Consider the following 13,023-nt stretch of genomic DNA (forward strand, 5'->3'; position numbering starts at 1 on the left):
ATGCAGAGGGCTGGAGCCTCCGTGGCCATTGGCAGTAATGGGAGGTGGCAGCTGGGGTGTAGGAAGAAGAAGGTAGCAGGAGGGGGCTGTTGATTTGAGAAGGGGCACGAGGTGTGGGATGGGGTGCCCCATGGCAGCAGCCCCAGCACTGTTACATCAGCCGCTCTGCTGGTTTACAGCACTCGCCCTTGAGCCTTGGCCCTGCAGCCTGTGGATACATTGCACAACACATTTGGCCCCTCTCCCCTTCTCCGCTGGGGCTGCCCACTGGCCAGCTGCTGGGAAGCCAAGCTGCCACAGCAGCATGTAGGTTCCCAACAGGGAGGAGAAGATGCTCCGTCCACCCCTGTCTCCAACAGGACACTGAGGAGGTGGCAGGACCAGGAAAAGTCCCCAAGGACCTGCTCAAGCCTGCTGTTAGAGTCAGCTCTTGAGGGACTGTGGCAAGGGAAGGAGGGCTCTTCAGGAGGCCAGGAGAAGCTCTGCCTCCCTTTCTGCAGCAAACCAGCGGGGCTGAACTTGAGGGTGCAGAAGCCACCATGTCCTGTACCAGGACACCCCGGAGTAAATACTCATTGAATCAGGAACAAACCCCAGGGTAGACATGATGGGAGAGTGGGACCCTCCTTCCAGAGCTGTGTGCCATGGATGGGACTGGTTCTGGATTGCTCCCCCAGGGAGAAGCAGCTTGATGCCTCTTCCCCATGACAGCGATCAAGTTCTTCCCATCCTTCAGCAAGGCAGGAAGGGTGAAAAGCTGTGGGGAAATCACAAAGACCACTGTGCAAGGGCCTAGCATAGAGCTAAATATAGCCACTATCTCAGCCTCCCAAAGATCACAGCCTATGTCCACAGTTCGCAACAATGTCCTGCCCTAACTTCCACCTACCTTTGCTTCAGGGGCAAACACCAAGCCATAGTTGTGAAACACCCTGACCCTCTCACAGCAAACAGGGCTTGTATTGCAGGGCAGAAACGTGCCCTAAAGCCACGTGGGGTGCATTCCTACTGGCCAAACCCCGCACAGTATAGAGACAAACACACATCTCCCTCGGCACATCTGTGGTGCCAAGCTGCCAGCAACACATGGGAGAAACGTGTGGCAGACCAGAGGGACAAGTGTAAGTCAGGTCAGGGCTTCCCAGTTTTTGGGCTTATTCCATTTCCACCTGAACCTCTCTGGACCAGCGACGACGCTGAAGCCAGGCTGCAGTGGCCCTGCCTGGAGAAGGGGAAGCAGCACTGGAGAGGCCCCACGAGCCGTGACCACCTTATCCCATGTCTGTCTATTGCTCCCGGGCAAACCTGAACATGGCTCCCCTCCTCCCTGCTGTACCACATGCTGAAATCCCACCATACCCTCGGCACATGAAATACTACTGTAAGTCTGCAAGACTCCTGCAATGGGTACATCTTTCAGCTCTCTCCCCAGCTTTAAATCTTACCACTGTCTTCATCTAAAAAGGGTTTATAAAACAAAAAATGTGGTGGGGTTTTTTTCTCCCTCAAAAAAACGCTTTTGCCTTGCAGAGTAATAAGTGTATTAAATGGTAGGTTCCAGCAGGAAGTCTCCAGCTTTAACAATAGCTCTCTATGTTTCTACAAGTTAATTGAAAACAAATGTTGACACTTCAATCCTGCTTTTCTGCTCTGTAAGGAAGGTGAGAGACAGCAGCATTGCTCACAGCTGTGCAGTTAGAGGCCAGATATGGCACAAAAAGAGGTAAATACTATTATCCCCATGGGGAGAAAGTAAATGCACCATCTCCACCTTTCAGTAGGCTTTACATCCTCTGTCCCCAGAGCTGCTTCCCTGACAGGGAGGCCAGGTCTATGCACACTTTTCACACCATTGAGGACATCAGGCTCTGTGCTGACATGGACTCAGGAGCAGCCCAAAGGAGCAGAAATGGAAACTGGTGGCAGGAGAGCAGCTGGGAAGATCCCTTGGCCCAGCTGGCCCTGCAAAGCAGTGCAGGTCTATGCCAGAGCATCAAGTTGCATGGCAGATATTTTCAGGATGTTGGAAACATCTTCCCAGCTCTGCACATATGCCAGATAGGGATTCCCATGGGGCTGGTCTCTGTGCCAGCTGGGCCCTGCAGGTGTTCTTTTCTCATGGAGGAAAGCCACCTCTAGAATTTTTTCCACTGCATATCATAAATATGCCTGGAAAGCAGATTTTGGAGTATTCGCTGGAGATTTCTACCCAGACATAAGCACAGCCACAAGATGTGGGTGTGCGAGTTACCCTCCTCCCCATCTGGCCCTGAGAACCCAAACACCCTGAGCCTGCTCCGCCAGGAAGATGGGTGTCCCAAAAAGTCTTTTCTGTCTCAAGAGCATGTTCCTGTGGATTTAGCTGCTTACTTGTGGCACCCACAAAGCCTTCTCAGTTCTGGCTCCTCAGTTCAGGAAGGACATTGAGGTGCTGGAGCGTGTCCAGAGAAGGGCAACAAAGCTGGTGAAGGGTCTGGATCACAAGTCTTATGAGGAGCAGCTAAGGGAGCTGGGGTTGTTTAGCCTGGAGAGGAGGAGTCTCAGGGAGGACCTTATCGCTCTCTACAACTGCCTGAAAGGAGGTTGTAGTCAGGTGAGGGTCGGCCTCTTCTCCCAAGCAACTAGCTATAGTACAAGAGGACATAGTCTTAAGCTGTGGCAGGGGAGGTTTGGGGTGGACATCAAGAGGAATTACTTCACAGAAAGAGTGATATTGGAATGGGGAGGTGGTGGAGTCATCGTCTCTGGAAATGTTTAAGGAAAGACTGGACGTGGCACTTAGTGCCATAGTCTACTTTACACGGTGGTGTTCGGTCATAGGTTGGACTCGATTATCTCAGAAGTCTTTTCCAACCTGGTTGATTCTGTGATTCCGGACAAACAGGGACGGCACCCTGGCACAGGAGCAGCGGGACAGTGAGGGACCGGAGGCAGAGCTTGTCCCTTCTGCCAGAACAAGCTCGCCCTGCTGCAGGGGGTCGGGTCTGCTGGCGCGGTGTCCCCGCAGGGCACCGCCGTGTCCCTTGTCCCTGCGCTGCTCCCGGAACCCGCCAGCTCCCCGGCCCCGCCCCCTCGGGCTGGACACGCCCCCTCGCGTGCCGGGCTCCCGCTCGGGGCACGTTCATTGGCTGCCGCTCGTTGGGGGCGGGGCCGGGCGCCCTTAAGAGGCCGGGCCCGGCCCCACCCGCGCGGCGGCGGGTTGTGGCTGCTGGGTCGGCCCCATGCACTGCACCAGGTACGGGCGCGCCGCGCCGCGCCGCCAGCCCGGGCACGGTGGTGACGGTAATGGTGATGGTAATGGTAGTGGTAGTGGTAGTGGTAGTGCTTTTTGTCTTCCGCGCGGGGTCGCAGCCCCCTCGGGTGTGCGGGAGCGGTGCCGGCGCTCCCCGCCGCGGTGCCGCTCCTGGGCAGAGGGCGGGGATGGGGACGGGATCCTCCGGGCTTGGCTCCTGCAGCTCCCCGGGTGAGCCGGGAGCGGTAGCCCGGGGGCGGCGGGGCTCCCCCTCCGCCGGGCTATGCTCTGCTGCCTCTCCCGGGCTCTGCCTGTCCTGGGTCCGGGCGCCTTGGCTTGGCTGTGGATTGCGGAAGGACCGGGCTGTAGCGAGTTAACCCACCGCCCGGGCAAATGCCCGCGGGAACTGGGTTGTGCCCTCGGGACGGCTCGGCCTTTCCTGAGTCGATGAGGAGGAGGGGGTACAGAACGCCCGAGCGCTGCTTCTCCCGGCAGCGTGTCGCGGCTGCAAGCTTTTGGCTCGGCCGCTGCTGCACGCCCAGCCCTCGGCAGGGGGTTACCTGGCCCCAGGTACCGCGGGGAGCAGCGCGGAGGCAGCCGAAGGGGTTCAATAAATATAGGTGTAAGTAATGCCTGTGCTCTGACTTGCTTCTCCTTCCTAGAAATAGAGGAGGGGGTAGCGAGTGGCGACGTCCTCCTCTGGAGAGAGCGAAGCTGCAGGAAGAAGTCCAGAGGCAGAGTCGAGTTTGTTCCCCTTTTGAGAGGAGGGGTAAAGGAATCGGCCCCTGTACCTGCCTAGGGCTGCCTGCCTTGCACTGCTTGCTTCCTAGAGCCTTCTTACCTATGTGAGCTCCCGAAACTATATCTCTGCTCCCACCTTCAAAGCATCTGAAGTTCAAGACAGCCATCACCAGCCTCAAAAGGGAACTTTACTCTGTTGGCTGTGAGTTGGCCATCAGCAGGCTCTCAAGTGCAGAAAGAGTTGTCTGAGATATCAAATGAGCTGTAAAAGCACAAAGCTTATTTTCATAGTCAGCATAAAAAGCTCTTACTATAGTTCTTAGCTTGGAAAAAAGCTCCAAGTAATGCAATTGGGCTGGATATTTCATGCCTCTTCATTCTAAAGCTGTGAATAACCAAGGCTTACTATGAAACCTGACTTCTCAGAGTTACAGGAATTCAGCTGAATAAATTTCCCTGGGAAAAGATGCAATGCAGATGAAACTGACCCAAGTAAGAGAAGCATTGGAGGCTGCATTAATTTAAAGGAGGAAACGACCTATATAAAGTGTGTATGAATAAAAACTTGGCAAAACCAGGTAGAGATGAGCAGAAGTGTTAGCAGACAGGTGGATCTGCTGTCTGTCCTGTACGGCTGCCCTTGAGCTGAAAGGAGGCAATGCAGAAGGAGTTAGCTGGTGGGTGTGTTGGGCTCTGAATAAACAGATGCTCGTGCTGAACGAATGCTGTGAAAGCCTACTCAGAGCCGCTGTGTTGGTGTTGCAGGGTGGGGACTTAAAGCACTGAATTGGAGAGTGTTAATCTTGCTTTTTCTTGGCATGGGAGCAGCAATCAAGCACTAGAGCTGGCTGTGAGTGGCTTTGGCAGCCAGAGCTCTGCCGCATCACAAGGCCGGTGGTCACTGCTAACGCTGCTGGGTCATCCTGCTCTGCGTGGTGGGAGCAGCTTTAGAGCCTGGCCTGCAGCCAAACAGGATTTTTATTAGGGGAATACTCTGTGTTTAAGGTCAGCTGCAATACAGTTGACTTAAGGAGTATGTGTATGATAAATCTGTTCAGTGGCTTATCCAGAGCCAGGCCAAAGAGGGTCCGCCAAAAGCATCCATCTGCACTTCAGTGTAAGGGCAGGAGCGATAGGTGCAGTGTTCAGTGTTCTGGGAGCGGCCTGGCTGCAGGGGCAACTCCAGGGCTACATCTGGCAAGGTGCCAGGTGGGAGCTACCCTAGTATGGGTGCACAGAGAGAGATGGTGCTGCACCCCTGGAGGAATAGGCTGGATGCTGGAGCAGGAAAGGCCGTGGTGGAGGGGTACGTGACCTGTGCCTTCTGGGAGAAGGACTTACTTCCAAAGCCATGGTCAACCTCGAGTAGATGAGTTGTGTTTAGCAGAACCTTGTGGCTCTATAGGTGTTTCCCAGGGGATTAACACAAATGCTGTGGAGGCTGGAGGTAAAACTGGCTGGTGGGCCTTCTGAGCTATCATCTGTTTTAAGTAGAGTAGAGGAAAGAAAGGTGCAGAGCAGTGCTGGCCAAGTCTCTACCCTGCTGCTGTATCAGACTGTTGCTGTCCTTAAAATGCTACTTGCAGGCATTTTAGACTGAGCTGGTCTGGGAGACTCTGATGAGCAAAGAATGTACTTCAACTGAACGAGTGCTTTTTAGCCTCTAAAAATACCGGCCATATGAGGCTTTATGAAAGGTGAAGTCAGTTGTGTAAAGCAGCTTGTGACAAACTGAATTCCTGTTCCTACAAAAGCTTCTGAAGCCCTGGGGAGAATCTCTCCTGGAGGGAGGAAATCACAGCATTGAAATTTAATAATCTCTGGGTTTTGTGAACACTGGCAGGACTGAGCCATGGGCTTTGCTTTGGGTTGGGAATTCTCGGGAGCCTGCTATTGCTAGCCTGGTAGGGCAATGCCTGTATGTGTGTCTTCAAATGGTGACTCTGTTCCTGTAGCAGTTGGAAGAGATCTTGTTCAAGGATACAATAGGCTATGGTCCTTCTGCTATAGCGTGTTTCTCACTGTGTCTGTAAATCACACCATACAAGTACCTGCTTTTAGTTAAGCCTGAGAGACTTGGGGGGTTGACAGAAGCAAGTTTATTTGGGATGGCTGGGGGAAAGTGGTGTATCAATTGTCTGACAAAATACATATTAAAGTGCTTTTCTAATATCAACTGACTCTTCTTCTGATCTTCCAGAGTATTAGACTATTTTCCTCACAAGCAAGCAATGGCTGTGGATGTAGCAATGCAGCTGTACCTGTGCTCTTCACCCTTGCGAAGAGAGAAGTGTGCCTGCAAAATTGCTCCAAAGCCAAGCAAGCCATTGCGACCCTGCATCCAGCTGAGTAGCAAGGCTGCACTGAATGGGCCAGAAGAGGCAACAAGCTCCTTCACACACAACAAAGTGAAGAAGAGGGTGTCATTTGCAGATAGCAGAGGCTTTGCTCTGACGATGGTGAAGGTGTTCTCGGAGTTTGATGATCCACTAGATATTCCTTTCAACATCACAGAACTGATAGACAATATTGTGGGTCTGACAACAGCGGAGAAGGACAGCTTTGTCCTGGATTTTGTTCAGCCCTCTGTGGACTACCTGGCCTTCAGAAACCGCCTTGAGACAGACTGTGTTTGCCTTGAAAACTGTGTGCTAAAGGAGCGATCTGTTGTGGGAACGGTGAAGGTGAAGAACCTCGCTTTTGAAAAGACTGTGAAGATCCGAATGACGTTTGACACCTGGAAAAGCTTTGTAGATTACCCGTGCCAGTACGTCAAGGATACGTATGGAGGGTCAGATCGGGACACATTTTCCTTTGACATCAACTTGCCTGAGGGAATTCAATCACACGAAAGAGTCGAGTTTGCCATTTCCTTTGAGTGCAATGGGAAGATGTACTGGGACAACAACAGGGGCACAAATTACAGGATCACATGGTCAACACTGAAGTCTGCTCAGGAAGCCGTCCCTCCCCCACAGGGCCCTGACCTTGGCTGTGCATTTGACCGGTTCGGGAGCCCTCAGTGCTCCTATGGCCTCTTTCCTGAGTGGCCCAGTTATTCAGGCTTCGAGAAGCTCGGGCCCTACTATTGACCCAAGGACAAAGCCCAGGTTGACTGTTGCTGGCGTGTCTGCAGGCTTTGGGGCTGGTCTGAACACGAGGTGTATGAAGAGGTGGAAGAAGGATGGCTCTGTAGCTTGGCATAAGCCTCCCAGCAAAACTAGATGTGCGGTGCTCTGCTGGCAGTGGGCTTATAGTCAGGGAAGCAATTCTGGCTCTCCAGATGATCAAAGGACCAGGGACTGTTGCTCATGTCTCTTTAGCACTGCTTCTTCCTCCTCTTCAGTAAAGTTGCCAGTCTCCAGGGAAAACACTACAGTGCTTATATTGTCTATCTAAGCCATGTAGTGGTGGCTGCTTGGTATTGCCTGCCTAGTATTAAAAGAGTCTGACAAAATATGTACTAGTATTATATTTTTAGCAGGCTGTACTGTAGCTGCAGGGCTCTCCTTGCAAAGCTGGCCTGTGCCTGTCAGGAAATGGAGTGGTCGGATGGCTGGGAATGGAGTCCTCTCTTTGCACATGTCCTTGTAGTGAGGCCCTTCCTACTGGAGGCAGAAAGGGTGTTTTGGAAATGAAAATGCAATGTGATGACAGGAAATGTGGCCCTACAGCCTGCCGTATTAGGAGACGTGCCCGTGGGAGAGGATCTGATATGCTTAGTCACCAGTTGTTTTATCAGATGATCTTGAAAAACTCTCATACCATTGGTGTTACCAAAAATAGAGATTAGCTGTAGCTGTGTGGTGCTTGTAACACAGCTATGGGTTGACATCTTTAACTGCCTTCTTCAAAACTTTCCTATTTCTTTAATTGTAAGTGATCAATGATGCTTTTTCCTCTTGATGGACATCAGAAGTCAGCTGTTGGCTGTGCTGGACCCTGAAAACACAGTTCCTCCTCCTGTGGACTGTAAAATAGAGTTTTGTCCAGCTGGGGCCCAGAGTCCTGTGCAGGAGACTCTGCTCAGATGTTAAAAGAGCTAAACACAAATGGACCACATGGCTGTTTCATGCTGTGTCCTGTATAGGAAGGTGACTCTTGTGTACCTACTGTGATGGAAGTGCCTTGACAGAGAAAGGGATGACAATGCTTTGTGGTAAACAGGCTTTGGAACTGACATTGCTTTTAAGATCTCATAATGGTTTGTTGCTCTGAGCCATGGACTGCTTGGCAGCTAAAAGCCTGGCACTGCTCACATGTGAGGATGCTGTGGCTATACTGGATGAACAGCAACATGCTGGGCTTTCTTTGCTGTTGAAGCAGTATGGCATTTCAACCTGTAAATGCCCAGACTTTGCATCTCTCTGCCCATAAAAAGTGGCTCACCCCACCTATGCAAAGAACTAGCCGTGAGGAGAGTGAGTTGTGGGGTTATCCGGCATCACCTCTGGATATGAAACTAATCACAGATGTGAGCCATCCCTATCTTCTGAATGTGTGCTGAGGTGAGGTGGCAAGCTTGTGCAGTGCCCAACAGCCACACAAAGCTTCTTGGGTGCTAACCAAGAAGAATAACTTCATCCCTCAGCTCAAAGGGAGAGTGCTGAGTAGTTCGTAGAAACAGAGGTCAAAGCAATCTTACTTTTTCTAGTGCATAAGCTTTGTATAATTTTTGGGTGCCCATGAATGGGCTGGAGAGAAGCAATGGGCTAGACTATTTAATTTTGTTAACATAGCTTTTAATTCTAGAGACTACTGTATAAAATACTTACAAGCTGTTTTACTCTAACCTAGAAGGGATACTGGGATCACTGTTGGATGCTGAAAGGGACAAGAGTTTGCAGGAAGATTAGCTAGCCTTCAACTGCTGCTTTTTCAAAGTGCAAAATCAATACATGTCTTCACTGTGCTTGATCACTTAGTTGAGGTGGTGAATCTACTTGCCAGCCCAGACATCATCAGGCTTGGTTCCTCTGTTATAACAGCTTCCCAAGTCAGCCTTTGTAACCTGCATCTGGTCTCTCTGGAAGGGACTGTTGCCTAGCTTGGCTTGGTTTTAAGCTTAAAGGAAGTTTGAGTGACACTGATACTTTTTATTTATTTAGTGTATGATGCTAATGTTGTAAAACACTGACTGTAGAAAAGTCATGTTCTCCTGGCACATTCTCATGCCTATGGAGAGCTGTTTGTGAGCCAAAACAAGGCATGTGGATCTGGGGTGCTGTGGATGGTGGTATCTCCTTATGGTGCCTACTTGTTTTCAGGCTGTGCATTGGGTGTGCTTAGGGAGGAATGTGAAAGATGAGCTAGAAGAGCAATGCCATAAGTAAAAGCTAGGTTGGGAACTGACTGTTTGACCAATAGCGGTTTAAAAATACTACTTGTGGCCTTTCCCCTTTTCCCTTTTTCCATTGCCAATGTGAACATAGAAGTGAGGGTTGCTCTCCTTGCTCTATGCCTGGAAGTGCCTTGTAGGGTGTTATGCATGTTGGTTTTTAAAAGATATTTTTGTACACGACATTCAAGTGGAAAATGCACTTTATAATTGCCATGTAATTACTCTTTTAAGAATATGGTTCTGTTTTTATCTGATTGTTAAAATAAAGGTGGAACAAAATGTTGGCTGTGTATCTTGCCATTATCATGGTTAAACACCCATGGGACTGGGGAGGTGATTTGGACACAGGTCCACCTTCCTGCCAATGAACATTGACAGGGAGGAGCACATATCCACAGTGAATTCTGCTGCCCGAAACAGGAAAGAGCTGCCTATTCCTGCTGCCTTCCTGCCAACACAAATGCTTCCAGAGCCTCTGCAGCTCTGGGAAGGGAGGACCTCAGGCCCTTGTCTCTGTGCTCTTAAGTTTTCCTACTAATCACTCTGTTCCTGAACTACCCTTCATCCTTCCCCTGCTTACAGTGCTAGGAACAGCTTTTTTGGGTTTTTTGTTTAGGGTCAGTCACAGTTCTCCCTCTTCTCCCCTTCCTCTGTCTGGCTTGATCTGGGATCACTACTTTCTCTGTGTGCCGAGGTGTGCTGGATGCTGGGAGAGGTGTTGCAGAAGGGGGGTCAGCTCTTTTCTAATACCAGGACCAAATGAAAGTTAGACCCTTCTTCACCTCAAGCTAATTGTCCCTGTTGTCACTGCACTAGCAGGAAATATGCCCCTTTGCAGAAAGGGAATAACTGGTGTAAATGCCAGCCAGGGCTGGTTTCAGTGCTTGATGTGACCTTGACCACAAAGATCCGGGCCTTGGTAATGCCCTGGAGGTGATGTATTTCAAACAATCAATCTCTGAGTTGCCTGGGTTTTGCCACTTACAGATAAGATAAGAAGGAAAGCTGTGGGGGAAGGGGGAGGAAAGCAGTCTTGGTGAGTGCTGGTTTGAGGAGCTCTGTAGGCAGTGCTTCCAATCTTACTACAAAGCCTTGCAGAAAGTGAGCTTGGCCTTTGCTCTATACAGAGATAAAACTGAGCACCTTCTGACTGCAGGTATTTCCAAGTCTCCTGCTTTCATAAGATGAGCTCTTATTCCAGAGTGTTTTGCTTTCTGTAGCAGCTGGGTAAGGTAAAGCTTTTAGTCTCTTGGTGCCTCCCCTAATGTTTGCATCACAAAACCAAGCATGCTGACACTGTGGGGTGAAGCTCTTCCACCACATTGCAAAGCTGCTCCCCTTGACAGAGAAATATGGGATCTTCATGCACCTGGGAAAAGGGTACTGCATGGTGTTTCTTGCTGGTCTGTGATCATTTACTCCCCTGTGGTTCAGGGGAGCCTGCTCTGCAGTGTTAGCATTTGGGTCCTGGGAAAGGGAACACCACAGGCTGAGGGTGTACTGAGCAGGGGTGAAAGCTGTGTGTGCAATTTTTTGTATGCAGGTGGGTAAGAGAGAAACCCTGCCTGATGGCAGCATGAGGCAAAAGGCTTCACTTTCTTGATAACCATTTTCATTCCCTTTTCTCCACAAATTCTTTGCTACCTCCACATCTAAGTAACTACTGTTAAGCACCATTAAAAATGCTTTGGATTTTTTTTTACCTCTGTTGTCCTTTTAATCAAATGTACTGATCTCTTTTAAAAGGGCATCTTATTGTTTTTCTCATCGCAGGGAAAAAAATAAATATTTTTAAAAGCTGTTTGTGCTTCTGCCTCAGCACATCCAGGTGATTGGGGTGTCTTGACTAGGACTGTTTTCACATCTGAATGCTGGCCCAAGCTAATGAGTGAGATGACTGCAGTCAAGCATTTCCTGTAATGGTTTTGTGGCTGAAACCCCCATGTAGGACAGTTACTGTATGGGAGGTAAGAGAAGTCCAAGACACCTAGGGCAGCTGAGGAGATGGTGCAAGCATTAGAAGGGCCAAGAGAGCTCAGCTCTGGGATTTCTCTTAATACTCAGGTGTTGTATGCTAGAGAATATAGACATTGCAATTACTGCACTTGTAAAGGCCTTGGTGGCAGGTGTGACCGTGCACTTGCTGGTTAATATACAAAGATCTCTTAGAATGCTCCTTGCATTCCACCCCTGTCCCCCACTTTTCTTTGAAGTTCCCAAGCCTCTGTACCCTGAGGGTTTTCAGTACCACCTCTTGGCAGCTGTCATGTTAATCTTGGTTGTGCTTGGGGGTTCAAATTTCCTAATTCCGTAGTCCAGAGTGCATTCCATGGACAGTTTGGTAAAGGGGAGGAGGGCAGATGTTCCCTTGCTCCACATCCAACTCCCTTTGGCAAGCACAACATCCCACTGGCCTGGGTATGCTGTCCTTCAGGGGAGCAGTTCTGTTGAACCACTGCCTTCGCAGCAGCCTCCCCTAGAGCACACTGCATTGCAAGTCCTGGATACAGTGACAAAGACAGGATGTAGGCTCTCTGCACCTGCATCCCGGCAGAACAGGTCAAAACTGTTTAAGAAGTTTGTTAAAAGTAACAGGGAGACCACAGGCCAGAATTTGTTCCTCCCTTCCCATTCTCAGGCTTGCTAAGGGGGTTCACTCTGAGGTTGCTCATGTAGTGAAGAAGGTCCTTGAGTTCTGGTTTCAACACATGCTTAGCTCGTGGCCCTGCTTAATCAGAAAGTGAGGCTCTGTTGCTATGTGAGCGTCAGAGAACTGTGGGAGCCATAGCCTGAATGTGGGGAGGTGATGAGCAAAAATGTAGGAAATCCAAGAGAGGCTGACTGCTGTCAAACCCAACGAGGATGGTGCAGCCTGCCATCAGTCTGTGTCTCTGTACAGATGCTGTATGGGCATCCCACATTCTTGCTTTTGATGTTTGCTGGGGGCAGATCCAGGGTGAGGGGGGGATGCTCTTGGGAAAAACTGCCCATAACGGGGTAATATGCAGAGGGTAAGAAACATGTCTCTGCCAAAACATGGGAATGTAAATGCATTCAGATAAGTTTGGTCCAGCAGCAAAGTACTTTCTTCAGTGTTAAATGTAGCTCTTACAGGCATTCGAAGTGGAGAGTGACCCATGGAAGATGTGTTTGCCTTGCTAGCAGAGGGCAGCATGAGCATTAAGAGGGCAGGAAAATAGAATGGGTCATTTCCCAACAGCAGTCAGCAGTTCTTCTTCAGTTTCCTCCCCACAAACCATCAGCAAATGAGCCTCTCTAAGAAACTGGGTCTTTGGAGGGATGTCTCATGACCACAAGGCAAGGGATAAATGGTGCTTCCTTTTCAATATGTACCACAGAGTTCCCTGCTGCTCTGCAGTGTCTCCCTCATACAGGGCACTGCCCTTTCTCTCTTACACACCATGATGCTGTTTCCAGCACTTCCAATGTAACCATCACCAAAATCAATCGTGAGCTTGATTTCACAATGTCTTCCACAAGCTCATGTGTGGTCTGGGGGGCAGGAAGGGCACTTGTGTGTAGTGGGAGGAGGCTGTTCTGAGGACACAGCTCTCAGCAGCACTGAGAGCACCCTGTACCCCTGGGAACAGCACAGAGCTTTGCCATAAAGCCAGAAGCATGGGGATGGGTTACAATACTCCCAAACTCTTCAGGAGTTTCCACAGAATTGCTCCTACTGGGCAGTTCA

The 13,023-nt window shown here is 50.1% G+C and overlaps 1 protein-coding gene across 3 annotated transcripts; it reads left to right on the top strand.

Moving 5' to 3' along the window:
• The first annotated feature begins 3,170 nt into the window (after positions 1 to 3,170).
• On the top strand, positions 3,171 to 9,593 carry PPP1R3B (protein phosphatase 1 regulatory subunit 3B). Of its 3 annotated transcripts, none has more exons than XM_051790604.1 (2): positions 3,171 to 3,235; positions 6,174 to 9,593. In XM_051790604.1, exons 1-2 carry the CDS (start codon positions 3,222 to 3,224, stop codon positions 7,063 to 7,065), a joined length of 906 nt encoding a protein of 301 aa, XP_051646564.1. In that variant the 5' UTR covers positions 3,171 to 3,221; the 3' UTR covers positions 7,066 to 9,593. The 3 variants fall into 3 exon arrangements, with proteins under 3 accessions (XP_051646564.1, XP_051646565.1, XP_051646566.1); XM_051790605.1 differs by having other exon boundaries at positions 3,195 to 3,282; XM_051790606.1 differs by having other exon boundaries at positions 3,201 to 3,276.
• The last annotated feature ends 3,430 nt before the right edge of the window (positions 9,594 to 13,023 follow it).

The sequence above is a fragment of the Manacus candei genome, unplaced genomic scaffold (genome assembly GCF_025592945.1).
Source record: "Manacus candei isolate 608988 ecotype Guabito, Panama unplaced genomic scaffold, ASM2559294v1 h1tg000028l, whole genome shotgun sequence".
NCBI classification, from domain to species: Eukaryota; Metazoa; Chordata; class Aves; order Passeriformes; family Pipridae; genus Manacus; species Manacus candei.